Source organism: Oryzias latipes, chromosome 17 (genome assembly GCF_002234675.1).
Source record: "Oryzias latipes chromosome 17, ASM223467v1".
Classification (NCBI taxonomy): domain Eukaryota; kingdom Metazoa; phylum Chordata; class Actinopteri; order Beloniformes; family Adrianichthyidae; genus Oryzias; species Oryzias latipes.
In genome coordinates this window covers 19,257,138-19,274,644 of record NC_019875.2, presented here as the reverse complement: position 1 = coordinate 19,274,644, position 17,507 = coordinate 19,257,138, and the positions used below count along the sequence as shown (strand labels likewise).

The following is a 17,507-nucleotide window of genomic DNA, read 5'->3' as shown; positions in this document are numbered from 1 at the left end:
TGCCGTGACTCATCTGTTGCTACATTCCTACTCTGTTCATGTTGGCTACGGAGGCCGTTTTGGTTCAGTTGTTCCGCTTCTAGGACAGATTGTATTCAGACTAAGGAATGTCAGAATAAACCGAAGCTCAGTTTGATTGGAAATGAACTGAAACCCCTTCCATAGATGGATTCAAGAGCGGTTCCTGGACCTGGACCCGGGTCCGCTTTGGTGTATTAAGACTGAAAAGTAGTTCCGGATTATCAACGGAAACGAATCCGGTTAACTTAAAGTGAACCAAATGTGTCCAGTCTGAATACTCCCTAAATAAACAGAAGATAAGCAAAAAAATTCACTTGTTTTCATCTGGATGTTGAAACAGTTTTTCTCTTCCTGTCGTTTTAGCATCCGTGTTTTTTTGAATAATGGGACTCATTTCTGGTGTCCTCCTCTATTCACGTCATCCTGGATTTTTCCCTGGCTACAGGCATGCCCTTTATTTTTGCTGAAATGTGTCACAGAGTGTCATGGGGAAATGAAATGTGAAATGACATTATAAAATGGCAGCATAGCTTTTGTAGTTCGGGAGGTTCCTGGTCATGTGTTAGGGTTTGAATTTGGTCTGATTTGCATTTCAAATGACAGCATAGACGGAATGGTTGGCAATTGCTTAAATTTTACCTGAATTTTGTCAAACAATGATAAAAACAGTCCAGTTAGAAGAGCTAAGGTTCTCTTTTAAGTCTGTTTTTTCTTCTGACACATGGAGCTAGCAAGCTAACAAAAGACAGGTGTGTAAAAGAAAAGAGAAAAAAAACTAAACACAGCTGGCTGCAGGCTTCTAAAGCATCAAGACAAAACTGTCAAGTAATAGGTGCACACCCGCACACCGCCTATGGCATCACTATAGCTTGGGGGAAAACAGATGAGATTGGGGTTATGAGGACACAAAACTGGGTTTGCTTTTTCTTTCATGCAGGCGTGTTGTACTGTTACACAACTGCAGGAATGGAGCTGTTGTTTAGGGACAGAGCCAAACAAACATCACCGCTGATATTGAAAAGACATTTTTATTTAGCTACTGCAAACAAAGCAGCAGTTGAAGAGACAACGCAGGGAACCGCAGCAAAAAAGTAAAAACAAACCCACCTGATTACAAAAACCTGAAGAAAAAAAGCTTTTTTTAATGTCAAAATGCAAAATTCTTGATTTTTCTTTTTATTGGTAAGAGTGCTGTTTCTAAATGGGATGATCAGTCAGAACTTGAAAAACTTGAAAAACAAGTGAAGAGAGGAAATATGCAGAAGAAAACCACAACACAACGTCAATGTTGACATAAACCTTATGACGAAAGTACAACTTCCTTCATTGACGAGGAGCTTTCCTGTGTGTGAGGTCTACATGCGTGTGCCCACTGTCTTAGCATGAACACTGCTGCAACAACACATGCAAACAGATGTTTGTGATTCTCATAATCATAGTTTGGAAACTAAAAAGGCATTGCTGAAGGTTTTAGCTGAATAATGTATTTGTGGTTAAAAGATGACAATTTTTGTTCCAAAACCCAACAACACGCACTGAAAGTCACAACAATACTTAAACAAGCCTATTTTGTCATCTCCATTATATTATGATAAAAAGCAGCATCTTCTGAATTTGAATTTTTTTTTGTGTTGAAGAGAACTGTCAGTCACTGAACCTTTTCACTGCGCACAGATCCAAACTGGAAGTTAGAAGAAGCACCTATATATGATCACTGGACAAGACTGTTGCTAATTATGGCCCGCAGCAGTCATAGACTGCAAGGACCATATTGTAACTGCTACGAGGGTCGAACACTCAAAAAGTCCAAAACGTCAAAAAAACGCGTCAAAACGCCAAAAAATGGGGTCAAAAGTCGCCCTAAGCACACAACGACACGACAATTGTGTAACGCAACAAAAATACACACACACACGCACAACACCAACGCAAAAACGTAAAAATTGTAGTCGCAAAAATGACGACAAAAACACAAAAATGCCCAAAAAAGCCCTCAAAAGACGGGTTTAAAGCCAAAAAGACATGCCCAGCCTATAGTAAAAGACAGGCCGCATTGAAATACATGGGAAATCCTAACCGCAAAAACTTCTATATTGTTTCTGCTTCGTTTCATTATTATGGCCCGCAGCAGTCATAGACTGCAAGGACCATATTGTAACTGGTACGAGGGTCGAACACTCAAAAAGGTCCAAAACGTCAAAAAAACGCGTCAAAACGCCAAAAAATGGGGTCAAAAGTCGCCCAAAGCACAAAACGACTCGACAATTGTGTAACGCAACAAAAATACACACACACACGCACAACACCATCGCACAAACGTTAAAATTGTAGTCGCAAAAATGACGACAAAAACACAAAAAAGCCCCAAAAAGCCCTCAAAAGAAGGGTTTAAAGCCAAAAAGACATGCCCAGCCTATAGTAAAAGACAGGCCGCATTGAAATACATAGGCCACCTGACTGCAAAAACTTCTATATTGTTTTTCGAAAGTTTTTTTATTATTATTATTATTATTCTTCTGGTTTCTAACGGACAGTTTGAGCTCAAATTTGACCCCCGCCACATACCCGAAAACTCACCAAAATTGGCACACACCTAGGATAAATGTGAAATGAATTTTCGGCAAAGAGAACGTCACCCCCCCGAAGTTGATGACATCATGGCGAGCGTTCCCGTAAAAAAAATGAATGGGCCGAAAATCGCTTATGGGGCCAAAAAAAAATATTTTGGAATACAGTTACGAACCCAAAACACGCGTGTTGGAGATATCCCAAAGAAGATTTGAAATCATTATGGGATGGCCACACGACCTACAGCTTGGCGGCCATTTTGTGGCGAACTCAGAGAAATGGCGATTTTCGTGTTTTTTGACAATAAGGGAAAACGACACTTTTGTTTATGCGATTGTCACGAAATTGCACACACATGCCAAGACCCTGATTCTACAATAACCAAAGAAGTTTCGTTGACCTTTGACCTTGGGAAGGGGCGGCCATCTTGAATTTTCATAAAAAAGCACCTTTAGTAACGTATACAAACGAAAACTCGTCCTAGGGATTTTTATCGATCTTTTTGAAACTTCTCAGGCATCAATGGCAAGCTACTGTGGACAAAATGTTGGAATTAGAAGTTGTAGAATTTGAAACGCGTGCGCGTGGCGAATTCGCAACCGTCGCCATTTTAGTTAGCTCGCACATATTTAATCGGAATAGCCTGAAACTGAAATATGCGATACCGTGGCCCACACTGAACAAAACGATGTCACATACGACAAAATCGATAAAGGAAAGTGGCCGTGGTAAACAAAAAACCGTCGCAAAAAAAAGTGCTGACTCGGCAAAAAAAAATTTTTTCGGATTTTATTTTTAAGAATCGGCTAACGAAACCCAGATAACTTTGTCGGGTATATCCAAAGAAAGTTTTGAAATCATTACGAGATGGCCACACGACCTACGGTTTGGCGGCCATTTTGTGCCAAAATCTGCCATTTTGAGTTTTTCGCGTTTTTACACGATATGGAAAAATGAACTTTTTTTGGAGCGATTTTCACAAAATTTGACTCGCGTGTCCCTAGCGTAAGTCTACAATCACCTTTGGAGTTTCGTCGACCTTTGACCTCGGGAAAAGGCGGCCATCTTGAATTTACTATAAAAAACACCTTAACCACCAGATTCAAACGTAAACTTGTCGTTGGAATTTTCTTCGATCGTCTCGAAACTTTTTGGGCATCAATGGCAAGCTACTGTGTAAAAAATGTTGGAATTAGAAGTTGTAGATTTTGAACGGCGTGCGCGTGGCAAGCTAGCAAAGTGGCGCACTGTTATAACTCCCATGCATTTCAATACAATACAGTGAAAATTGAATGCATGCATTAATGGCTGAAACTGAATACATTGAAAAACACTGGATATGGACATATAAGGAATGTGGGCGTGGTTAGCATAAAACCACTGTTGCTAAGGATGACAAAAAGTTTACTTTTACCGATTTGTCCGAAACTGACGTCAATCTGTTCGACCTCCCGAGGGGACCAAAACATAAAATGGTTGCTATGGAGATAAAATCAACAGAAAAGCCGCCATTTTGGAAAAAGTGGGCTTTTTAGCAACTTATGACATATAACTCTCACCAATGGAGGAATGTGTTTTTCTGAGTCAGTTGATGATGCTGATCGCAATGCTAGCACTTTTAGCCACATTTGCATAGTTAGCATTGTTAGCATAATTAGCAAATCCAGCCTTGACTAGCTTTTAATTTGCGGGCTGTGAGGGCGGTGAGGTCAGCGGTGGTGCGTAGAGTTGGGCGTGGAAGGTGGGTTGCGTCTGCGGGCCATACAACGCCGCTTGCGGCTTTAATTATTATTATTCTTCTCGTTTCTAACGGCGTCTTTGAGCTCAAATTTGACCCCCGCCACATACCCGAAAACTCACCAAAATTGGCACACATCTGTGATAAATTGAAAATGAATTTTCGGCAAAGAAAACGTCAACCCCCCCACGACGATGACATCACGGCGAGCGTTCTCGTAAAAAAAATGAATGGGCCGAAAATCGCTTATGGGGCCAAAAAAAAATATTTTGGAATACAGTTACGAACCCAAAACACGCGTGTTGGAGATATCCCAAAGAAGATTTGAAATCATTATGGGATGGCCACACGACCTACAGCTTGGCGGCCATTTTGTGGCGAACTCAGAGAAATGGCGATTTTCGTGTTTTTTGACAATATGGGAAAACGACACTTTTGTTTATGCGATTGTCACAAAATTGCACACACATGCCAAGACCCTGATTCTACAATAACCAAAGAAGTTTCGTTGACCTTTGACCTTGGGAAGGGGCGGCCATCTTGAATTTTGATAAAAAAGCACCTTTAGTAACGTATACAAACGAAAACTCGTCCTAGGGATTTTTATCGATCTTTTTGAAACTTCTCAGGCATCAATGGCAAGCTACTGTGGACAAAATGTTGGAATTAGAAGTTGTAGAATTTGAAACGCGTGCGCGTGCCGAATTCGCAACCGTCGCCATTTTAGCTAGCTCGCACATATTTTATCGGAATAGCCTGAAACTGAAATATGCGATACCCTGGCCCACACTGAACAAAACGATGTCACATACGACAAAATCAATAAAGGAATGTGGCCGTGGTAAACAAAAAACCGTCGCAAAAAAAAGTGCTGACTCGGCTAAAAAAAATTTTTTCGGATTTTATTTTTAAGAATCGGCTAACGAAACCCAGATAACTTTGTCGGGTATATCCAAACAAAGTTTTTAAATCATTACGTGATGGCGACACAACCTACGGTTTGGCGGCCATTTTGTGCCAAAATCGGCCATTTTGAGTTTTTCGCGTTTTTACACAATATGGAAAAAGGAACTTTTTTTCGAGCGATTTTCACGAAATTTGATTCACATGTCCCTAGCGTAAGTCTACAATCACCTCTGGAGTTTCATCGACCTTTGACCTCGGGAAAAGGCGGCCATCTTGAATTTTCTATTAAAAACACCTTTACCACCAAATTCAAACGTAAACTTGTCGTTGGAATTTTCATCGATTGTCTCGAAACTTTTTGGGCATCAATGGCAAGCTACTGTGGAAAAAATGTTGGAATTAGAAGTTGTAGATTTTGAACGGCGTGCGCGTGGCAAGCTAGCAAAGTGGCGCACTGTTATAACTCCCATGCATTTCAATACAATACAATGAAAATTGAATGCATGCATTAATGCCTGAAACAGAATACATTGAAAAACACTGGATATGGACATATAAGGAATGTGGGCGTGGTTAGCATAAAACCACTGTTGCTAAGGACAACAAAAAGTTTACTTTTACCGATTTGTCCGAAACTGACGTCAATCTGTTCGTCCTCCCGAGGGGACCAAAACATAAAATGGTTGCTATGGAGATAAAATCAACAGAAAAGCCGCCATTTTGGAAAAAGTGGGCTTTTTAGCAACTTATGACATATAACTCTCACCAATGGAGGAATGTGTTTTTCTGAGTCAGTTGATGATGCTGATCGCTATGATAGCAATTTTAGCCACATTAGCATAGTTAGCATAATTAGCATAATTAGCATTTTAGGAAATGTGTTTTTTTGAGTCAGTTGATGATGCTGATCGCTATGCTAGCACTTTTAGCTATGTTAGCATAGCTAGCATAATTAGCATAGTTAGCATTTTAGGTAATGTGTTTTTCTGAGTCAGTTGAAGATGCTGATTGCTATGCTAGCACTTTTAGCCACATTAGCATAGTTAGCATAGTTAGCATAATTAGCATTTTAGGTAATGTGTTTTTCTGAGTCAGTTGATGATGCTGATCGCTATGCTAGCACTTTTAGCTATGTTAGCATAGCTAGCATAGTTAGCATAATTAGCATTTTAGGTAATGTGTTTTTCTGAGTCAGTTGAAGATGCTGATTGCTATGCTAGCACTTTTAGCCACATTAGCATAGTTAGCATAGTTAGCATAATTAGCATTTTAGGTAATGTGTTTTTCTGAGTCAGTTGATGATGCTGATCGCTATGCTAGCACTTTTAGCCACATTAGCATAGCTAGCATAGTTAGCATAATTAGCATTTTAGGAAATGTGTTTTTCTGAGAGAGTTGATTATGCTGATCGCTATGCTAGGACTTTTAGTCACATTAGCATAGTTAGCATTATGAGCAAATCCAGCCTTGATTAGCTTTTATTTTTTGGGCGGTGAGGGCGGAGTGGGCCGCGGTGTTGGGTAGAATTGGGCGTGGAAGGCGGGTTGCGACTGCGGGCCATACAACGCCGCTTGCGGCTTTAATTGACTGTATATCAGGACTGGACTGAGTGGTTTCAAATAGGAAGTCCCCGATGCTTCCAAGCAGCTAAAAACCCATAGTCTTCTTCTGAGAAATAAACAGCTGTTCCCCAGTCATCCTATTTGTCAACGTAACCATTCTTGCTCTGTTATGTTTTTAACATGTTCTTGCTATTCTTTTTTCATATTTTATTTTCGTAGTACAAGTTATTTCAATTCTAAAGTGCTGGATCAGGTGCCTCAATAAAAGTATGTGGTCTCAAAACCTTTGATTGACAGATTCTCCTAAATGTGTGTTCAAATAGTACGGGAGCAGACTGCCAACAGGATCACACCTTATTGGCAAGAGTGGTTGCCGTAGAAACGTTTACTCAGATCAACTCAGACTGTCGTCTGCTTCCTGATTACTTAATTTCTGACTCCAACATGGTGATATCAATATAAACTGAATTGACCTCATTTCGTTGGAGCAGGAAATAAGCCATTTTCTGTATGTGACGTCACACTCAATCAGTCCGGTTCTAATATACAGTCAATGAAGTGCATCAACATGTTGATGGAAGTCTTCATGCAAAAACTTTTATTATTTTGATCCTAAATTTTGCTGCAAAGGAGCATACTTTCATAAGGGGAGAACGGTCTTTCTAACCAAAGGAAAAAACAAAACAAAATCTAAATGGTGACTGAATAAAATCAACAATATAAATTAAAACAAAGAAAAATCAACGAAATATATTTTTTAGGATTTTACAAATAAAATTGAAAAGTAATGTGTGATAGTCAGTAACTGATTTTCTGTGGTTTTTGTTTTTACGTCTGTCCGTTTGGTGTCTTTTCGGTAACTGCTCTTGGTTTTTCTGGCATTGACAGAAGGGCACCAACAATTCCTCTGATGAGAGCAGCAACAGAGCATCTCCCTAATTGCCTCATCTTTCATAGACCTCTCCAAAAGCAACTGAGAGCGCAAAGACAATTTGTTTTACCGGTTGTTTCTGCATGAGTGTGGAGGGCCTAAAATTACCAACAGTGATTAAATATTGTCTGTCTTGTTTTGTGATCGGGGGGGAAAGGCTGAAGACAGACCATGAGTCTGCTGAATACTAAGTGGGCAAATTTAGGCACAACATGCTGTGAGCATACACGAACGACTGAATATACGAGAACAAAATCCACTTAAGCGGTGCTTCATTGCTTCAGCGTGGAGCTTCAATTACCTCTGCAGTGAAGGTTAAAGCACTTGAAAGTTCAAAATGGTCCACTTCTTCATATGATGAAGATGATAAGCATTTAAAGACTAAAAGCTTTTTCATAAATTACTTCTTTTAAAGAGTTTTGCATAATGGGGTGACAAAAGAAAAAACTATTAAAAATTAAAACACACCTTAAGGCAACTTTCGAACATTGTGTTGCATTTCTCCAAAAGTATACTATGAAATATAAAAAAACATATTATTTCATAGGTTTTAGTCAATCCACTGATGCTAGCTGGGAGGTTTGCAGATGTTTAAAGTATATTTTTGGTTCATTTAAAGATGCAGCAAACATTTTCAGCAGGTAACCACGAGATAAACGAAACTATTATTATATTTTAATATTTTATTCTTTAGAAATATGCCTCTGAGTTGTGGGCGGGACCGCTAGCATGGAGATAAAGCCATTCCCGCCTATCTTCCCTCCCCATTGCACAGCAGGGAGCATGTGGCCTACCCAGCATATTTTCCACATTACACACATACAACATACATTCAAACTGCATTTTCTTTTTGTATGCTCCTGATTTCCAATGATTTTGATAAAGAAATATTTAGAAATGAAAATTCAAGCTTAATTTTACTTACATGGGTCTTCCATCATAAGAAAAATGCCATTAAAACGTAAAGTTTTTAAACCCCCACACACACACACACTATTGTCATTGCTGTGTGTCTTTAACTGCAGTAAAAATGTGTTTTCACAAAGTGTGAGTGAGTGTAATGTGTCAAGAATCTCTTTAATTTTGTACAGGTTAGACGCTTTTATGTTGTTGCCACATCTGGCACAAACCTGAAGCTGTTAAATGTTGCAATGCCTTCAGGAATGATTACAAATGTGCATGCCTGCATCAATCACAGCTGCAAAGCAACATGTTTCGAAAAAGCATGCAACACTCATACACAGTTGTTGTGAGGCCAGTTTCACCAAAAAAAATCCAAATTATGCCCAAATTCATCCGTGACACTCCCATTTTAAAGCCAAAAAGCAGCCTTGTTTTTTAAAACTATTTCACTAAAAGGTAAACATTTTTTTGTTCTACTGACTCAGCACTCCAGTCTCTTGACTTTCATTTCCAAATGCTCAGTTTGGATACAGACAGGCACTTAATGTAGGCAGTTAACCCTGAACATTAGGGCTTCACGATACGAGGAAAAGTCGCGATATGCGATATTGGTGTTTAATATTGCGATAACAATATAATTTGCGGTATATAAACAAAGAGCAAAACAACCAATAACATCATTCCCATCTCATTGCAACAGTTTAAAAATTATACTCCAAATGACCCTCATCAACATAGGAGGCGAACATCTAACATAAAAAGGCTCCATCTGATTGGCCAACAATGTGAAGGGGTCCATCCGATTGGTCAAATGCATAAAAGGATTTATTTGATTCGTTAAATGCTTTAAAGTTACCATAAGATTGTTTTAACACATTCAAGGTAATCATTTATTGCAATTTTCGCTGTCTATTGCGATATGCATATTGCACAGCTTGATATTGCGAAAACGATAAATTTGCGGTATATTGTGCAGGCCTACTGACCACCTTCTTTGAGTTTAAAGAAACAAACATCTGAAGCTGCTACATGTAACCTGGTTAGTGTTTTTTGGAGGCATGAAGCTGCTGAGAGGAGAAACAGTGAAGTTAAACAATAAAACTTAGGTCTAAACACACTTTTAAGTTTGTCTCTGAAGAAAAAAATCCAGCAATAACTATGGAGACCTGGACATGACTTTCTTTTTTAATGTCATGTCCAGGGCTTCGTAAATAACTGCATCTAATGCTGCTTGTGAGTAAAAAGTACATTTGCTCAGAATTGTTTTAAACTCAAAGAGTAGAGATAGAAAAATATAAATAAATTATAGAAGCTGTGCTGGTCTTTAGGGGAAGCAAAGCTGCGTCTGACCTCTAGGAGGTTTCTCATAGGTACCTGGAGAACATGAGTTAACATTCCAAAAGTGTAGAATCACTGCGAGCGGGATGCCCAGAGTATCATCTGCAAACGTCTGACCTCAATGTAGTCACGATTCTTCTCAGCTTCCCTTGTCAAAAACCACAAACACTTCACCAAGCAGCAACAGCCTCACACTTGAAACACAGAGTACACAGATGGGAGGAAGAAAAGTTCCTAAAAACTTTGACACAAAGACATTCTGATCTACATCCAAGACAACTTTGACCGATTTGAGCTATAAAAGAAAAGAAAAAAAATCACAGAGTAGTGGAGGCATATAAAAGAGCTTGGCGGATAGACAACACATGAGCAGCGCCAGTCCTGAGACTCCAGTCAGAAAGAAAAGCAAGAGAGATGAGGCAAGTGAGGACGAGCTTACCAAAGCCCTCTGCCTTTCATCGCAACGCACTCAGGAGAAACCAGAAAAGAAGCCGATTCATACCAGAGGCTTGCAAGATTCTCCACAACAATGAACCCCACAGCCCTCCTGCCTGGAAATGACATCTGAGAAAATACTGGCAATCCCTTCCAACCTCTAGACACTCCTAGGGGTGTGACGATAACCGCATCACCGCGGCACGTTTTTATTTTTGTTGTGTGAAAGTTCTTTTTTTTTTTTTTTTTTTTAAGTTCTGTATATGGTGCGTGATTGGAACTATAATAAACACATTAAACACATTCATCTTTGCTGATAATTGACTTTTTCTGCTAGTCCTGTGTTCAGACTTCAAGGGCTTCTGGGGGAAACATTTTATTTTAGAAGATGTCTGTACCAGAGAGCACAGGTGAAGGCTCACATGCAGCTTGAGAGCGGTCTGCTGTAGAAGAATCAACACGCACCCCCAACACACGTGTGCGCTCTTTCCTCCTACACATGTAGTGCGCGGACACACAAAGTCATTCTACAACACCTATATAGTTAGTTCATCGGTTAGATAGGTAGTAGTTAGCTGTTACTGTTATCCCATCCAACACATCACACCTGTTCTGCAGCAGCTCCATTGGCTACCGATCACACACTGAATTACAAACAAAATACTTCTCCTGACTTTTAAATCCATCCACAACCTTGCTCCCTTATATCAATCAGATCTTGTTCATGTCGCCACACCCACTCGTACTTTTATGTACGGCGACCTTGGGTTCCCTAAAAGGCGCCTAACAATTAAAATTTATTTTTAATATTATTATTTGTTCATAAAGAATACTGTGTGGTGTTGTAATTGTATTCATTTGTGACGCGGCCGCCGGGGGATTTTGTGTTTGGCGGGGGGGGGGGGGCTCTAGACACTCCCACAGTCTGCCATCTAAAAATAAAATAATTAATGCTATAAAAAAGTAAAACAGTTAGAAAGTAATGATAAATCTTAAAGAAATATCCACCTTCTATACTGCTGTAATAGACTTTTTTTGAGTGTAGCTTATGCTTTTTATAACAGCATTGATAGTAAATGCTATTGCTTGACAAACACCTTGACAAAGTGTAGACATACCGAAATGTTTCAGCTTTTGCACCCAAAGTAATGAGTATATGAGAACTGGACCGAGTGAGTGTGATGTTATCTGTAGAAAATGGCTTACTTCCAGCTCCAACTAAACAACGTGAATTCATTTGCCACGCTTTTGCGGTACAGACCCAGCCATGTAGGAGCCAGACGATGTCAGTAAAAAGTAATTGGCTCGAATCGGGCAGGGTCATCGTTTCTATGGCAACCACTCTCGTAAATTTGGAGTGAGTTTGTTGAAAGCAGGCTAGGGAGAATCTGTTCAAGGTTTTTAAAGTTCAACGTTCTTTTTCAGAGGCATCTGACTGGTCAGTATGTAACTTGAACAATTTGCACTACAGAAAAAAATTAGGATTAGCAAAAACATGTAAAAACGTGTAGTAGGGCACGAATTGTGATTCTGACAAATATGTTTTTTTATTTGTCAATAGACGTCTATAGGATTTTTTCTTGGAGCCTGTGGGTACTTCCTATTTGGAATGTGATGGGGAGGGCTCACTGAGTCCAGGCATCATATACAATCAATGGTTCTCATAGTATCTGCCCATTTCATTCATGAGACCTAGCTGGTTAGTGCAGGTTTCCACATCCTGAGGGTGATACCACCTCATCTACAATCAATGATCAAAAGTTTGTTGTCTAATGTTGCCAGGCCAATGGTTTTACAACATTCTGACTTCTGCAACCCAAAGTACCTTTATGCAATATCTAGGAAACAGTTTAAGCCCACATCCCTGTGCCCTCCTACCGATCTCTCTGTGAAAAAGGGGATTTTTCTACAGCTGGGTAACAAAGCATGAACCAATAATCCCAACGCTTGACTCAAAGCTAAAGAAGCCCCTCAGCCCCGCCCTTCCTCCAGTTCTATTCCTTCCTCCTGCTCTCTGAGGACTTCATAAAGGCTCTGGCAAGGGGGGCTTCTGACTGAGCTTGTATGTGTGTACTTCCAACGCAATGGTGGTGGGAGGCAAGTATGAAGAGGGTGGGGGGTGACTAAAAACAACCATGCTTTGCTTTGATTATTCTAATTATGACTCGGGGCGAGGAGTAGATTATTATGAACACATGGGCTCATGAGTTGTTGATGAACTCACGTCTTTTCAATCTGTCAGTATTACTGTTAAAAGAGCCTGACACACAAAGTCCTTCACCCGTAATGAGAAGGGGGTGGAGAGGATTACCAAAAAACATGCCAGTCAACTTATTCTATCATGCCTGACACATATGTGTGTATTCCTCTGACAAAAATAGTTAGAGCATCTTAGTTTCAATTTCACAAACAACCAATCTTGCAAAATCCTACATATCGGATTCGATACAGCTGATTAAACGGTTTCTCACAGCGTTTCACTGATATTTACTGTCTCCAGTGTGTTTTCGGAAAGACTGGAAAGTCAAAATGACATATTTGTTTAGACACGTCAGCTAGGAAAAAACAGGACAAAAAGTAAGTCAGAAGATGACTGTAATCAGTAGCTAATCATTTGGTTATGATAGCTCTAAGAAAGAACAAAGGCTACAAAAACTGCATGACCTCATGGGCTCATCAGAACTGTAATATCTTTTTTTTTCTCTGTAAGTGTGGGTGTAGTTAAATCAATCAAACACACTGTACTCCTCATGATTCATAACAGAAATGCATCATCCGTTTCACACCAACACAAATCAGACCATGATGCCCTTAACTGGAAGTACAGAATAAAAAGAAATCCATAGGTGAATCTCATTTTTATGATCAATCCAGGTTAGTCACATCCACAAAATTCATGGAGTCTGACAGCTTCCTAACAGCAATTTCCAGCAGCCATCTTTTCAACCCACGAGCCACTAACTCCACATGTGCAAACATGCAACTAAATCTGATTCCTGACCATTTCACTGCAACTTGCCATTACAGAGTATGCAAAGCATCACGATTGTTGAATTCCCTGGAAACAAGTTTGGCCTCTTCTCTATTTGGCCTATCTTATGCAATGTTCTGTGTAAACAGTCTTAATACAATCACTGAGTACTGTGTAACACCCGAGTGTGTAGCATGGTTGGTTCCCCCAATCGTCTAAAATTGAAGTTCCAGGTAAACAAACAAATAAAAGAACGTTCTTTAGCAGGATCACTCAGCAAAGCCTTCTACATTGACTAGTTTGCATGCTCCACAACTGCCCTTACGGGGTAGATATGGGCTGTCTTGGGGCAAAAGGGCCGAAAAATGGGCAAACCTTTATCGGATGTGCAAGCGGCCAACAGGAAATATCAAAGTCGTAGACCGCTTGGTGAGCTGGTGGAGAGGAAATGTTCATGCACATTTTTCTATAGCTATCCTGTGGACGACAGGTTGTAGCAAACACTTAAACAACACTGTAAGTAAGGATGAAGTAGTTGAGACGCAGGCTTGGGCCACAAAGGAACTGCAAGACACACCTGTGCTCCCCTTAAGTTGTGTTCTTTTCTTTCTACAATCTTCCACGGGTCCGAAAAACCCAATAACTCATAGGGGACAACCCTCCTGTACAGGTCCATCTAACTAAGGCTTTACCTGGATGTCAAACAAATGTTGGCTGATTAAATAAACAAATAAAACATTAGGACCACTTGCTGGGATTGACCTTCAGGGAGAGTGGGAACCGTTTTTCAGAAAGATAAATTGAAGGTGTTTACTTAGTGGTGTGTGTTTTGATTTGATCTTCAATTTTCTGAGGCGTTTGTTTGATATAAGGTTGTTAATTTAACATTGATTTTAATATGGATTGATAGCAGAAACAATGCTAAACAGCTACAAGTTAGTTGCTTTGACATTCTGCTTACAGTCCCACTCCAATCATATTTTGATCTGTTGTAAAAGCATTCCCAGTGGTCTTTTAATTATGCTGTTTTTAGGGAAGATGAAAGAAATAATCTGTCATTTTCTAGGACAGTTTCTGCAGAGCGGCAGTAGATAATCTGAAATTTGTTTCCAAGTTGTAGGCAGGACTACTGGTGCAGTGTAAGGCCGTCCCTGCTGCCTGACATCTTTGTTTACACTCTCTTCTAGCTGGCTTACTGTCACAGCCCTAACCTAATATTACCAGTGCAAAAAAAATGGAGAGCACTATCAAAGCTATCCAGCTGTACAGTTTTGAGCCAGTTGCCATCTTGTAAAGAGAAAAAAAGACGTACATGGATTTTATTTGTCTGCAATTGGATGCATCAGAATGGAGCAGGGCAAGGTGCTTCTGGTCTGCTGATTGTTGCAACTAAGTCCCAACTATATATTACCAACTGCATTTTATTCATTTACTCATGATTAAAAATAATTTGAATAAAGAAATACTTAGAAACACAACTTTAGGCCTATTTTTTTGAATCATTTATATGTCCTCCATTATTAAAAAAGTGCCACAAGAATATGTTGAAAACACCAATAACACCATTTTCATTTGAGTGGGTCTTGAAATTTGTCCCAAACAAAAAATCTGAATAGAATCTTGAGTCTTGGTTCTTCTCAAAACTTGCACAGACAAAAAATCTCTACCAGAATAAAAGCTTGAATTCTCTTAGGTCTCAGTTGTCCTCTAGTTATGGAATGGGATCAATGAGCACTTATAAGATGCAATTAGATCCAGCAGCCACGGAGAACAGCAGCCGGCACAGTTTTAAGCTTTCCCCCCTTGATACCTTGGAGCAACATGAAACCCCGGACAAGCTCCAGTGGCTCTCATACCATATGGCCCCAGAAAGAAAAGAAAAAAAGGAAAAAGAAAAAAAAAGTCCTCCTGGTAACCGTAAAAAGGACTGTTTTTTTGACTGTCTCATCCCACCAGTTACCCTGATGTCTGTGCTCGTTGCAGAGCTGGGGGTGGGAACTCAGCAGAAATGCGAGCGGAGATGAATCTTTGCGGAATGGCCCTTTGTTTGAAAGCAACCTCTCCGCAGCGCTGGAAACGCGAGACGCTTATCGATCATTTCAAATGGGAGATCTTTTGTATAGCAAACGGAAAAACTAAGCCCCCTCCAAAAAAAATAAAAACACCTAAAAACGACAATTTCATATAGATGTTCAGTGTACACATAGGTAAGTTCCAACGTGCGTTTTCCAGGCTGTGGAAGACTGCGCTCTTTGTCCAGTTGGAGCAGCAGTACATAAACAAAAACTGCGGGGGATTCCCCCCCCCCTCCTCCTCGGATTAATGCTGGATTAATCATAATAACAGACCCAATAACCGCCTTTGTTTCTTCTTAAACCATTCTACACCTATACTGAGCTGAGAAGAAAATTTTAAAAAAGTGTTTTACAAGTAGGAGTAATAATAATAATAATGATAAAGCACCACCCCCACGTAAATTGGTTCTTTTATGTATCCGCGGATATCAACCCTCCTATGCTCCGCCTTCCCCTGCCCCAAGTCCGGTGTTACGGTTCCAGCCAGCCCCCGCTGACCAAAGGCAAATGGAAGTGCTACTAAGAGGGGAAGAACGTATTCCTGAATAAACAAATAGCTTTAACGTACAACAATATGTAGAAGTCTGCGGTAGATTAAGGCTACGGAGCGACGGAGAGCTACAATAGGAAAGCCCTTTAAATTTTAAACAGCAGCTGGCGGCTATGCTAGCGAACACAGCCTTATCTTCTTCGCTTCCTTTTCTACAGAGGTCGATAGAAAGTCCGAATTTGCCCACAAACGTCGTTTAATAAGTTCCCCAAACTAAACTAAAAAGCATTAATAACAGTGTGTGGCTTTAAATGCACCTTAAGTAGAATTTTTGCATACTTTCCGTGATAGCAGGAAAAACTTCCATCAATCATCTCCACTGTGTGTGTGTGTGTGTGTGTGTGTTTTATGCGTGTGTGTGTGTGTGTGCACGCGCGCGTGTTCAGCACCAGCAGGAACTCGGAAATTGTTTTTTTTTTTTTTTTTTTTTTGTTTCGAAAAAGAAAAAGAAAGAAGAAGCGTTTAAAGGGAGCTAAATGTCCACTTACCGACTTGTAAAACGTTTTCCACACAGCCGGTTTCTAATAGCCGGATACCCCGGCGAAAAGGCAGTCCGTCCCCCGTCCCCACTGCTCCGGCTGCCCCCACGGCAGCCGTTGCACCAGCGGTAGATCCTCCGCCACCGGCGGCAGCGGTCGTAGCTCCGGACCCTGCCCCCCCGGCCCCACTGGCAGTTCCGGACGGACCCTCCTCGCCAGCGATTCGGCACTGAAACGACGAGTACATGCATATCTCCTTCTCGTTGCGGGGAAAAGACCAGTAGACAATACGGCGCTGGACGGGCTCCGGGATCCGCTCGAAGCGCTCTTCTACTCTCTCGAAGGCCCACTTTTCCGCTACTGCCTTAGCGGCGCAGTCCAAAAGGGACTCCGGGGAACGATACCGCGAGCTGGGCAACCCGCTGCCGTGACCGGGCCCGGGTCCGGGACCTCGGGGTGCAGGGCGAAGGCAGGGTCGCTTGCTGGCCGGGGGTAAGGCTAGGACAGGATGAGATTGCTGTTCTCTGTGTCCTTCCGCCATGGCGAGCCGTTCAACACTGACGAGACTAACGGTGTGCGGACAGCAGCAACAGCAGGAAGCCGACGACACACACGCACACACGGGAGTCTCTCACTACACGCACACATACACACTAAGCATCTCCGTCAACCACACAGGATGTCAAGAACAACTTCCGGCAATCACTTTCAAAATAAAACCACGAAAGCACAGTTACATTAAGCATATTTTTTTTAGAATTTGGGCTGCAATAAAAAAGGAAGAAAACGATTAAGTTAGTCTTGGGGAAAAAAAAGGTTGTACTCATCAGTTCGGTTTCGAACAATTCATGAAAATAGTAAACTTTACATCAGCTGTAACTCATTGTATTCCATTTAAAACTGTGTCCATGATCGAATCAGTTGATAAATAAAAAATAATAATAATTGTGTAGCTATGCAAGGGAACATTTCTTTATGTAAAAGTCTGAATTGGAAGTAAGTTTTATACTGCATAATTTTCATTATTTGT

At 40.6% G+C, this 17,507-nt stretch overlaps 1 protein-coding gene across 1 annotated transcript in view; it reads right to left on the bottom strand.

Moving 5' to 3' along the window:
• The window catches only part of zswim5 (zinc finger SWIM-type containing 5), a 71,753-nt gene extending 54,523 nt beyond the window's left edge, over window positions 1-17,230 (bottom strand). The window contains exon 1 of the mRNA XM_023964772.1: window positions 16,487-17,230. Coding sequence (XP_023820540.1) covers window positions 16,487-17,018 — 532 coding nt within the window. The 5' untranslated portion in view covers window positions 17,019-17,230. The remainder of the gene's footprint in view (window positions 1-16,486) is intronic.
• Window positions 17,231-17,507: the final 277 nt, after the last annotated feature.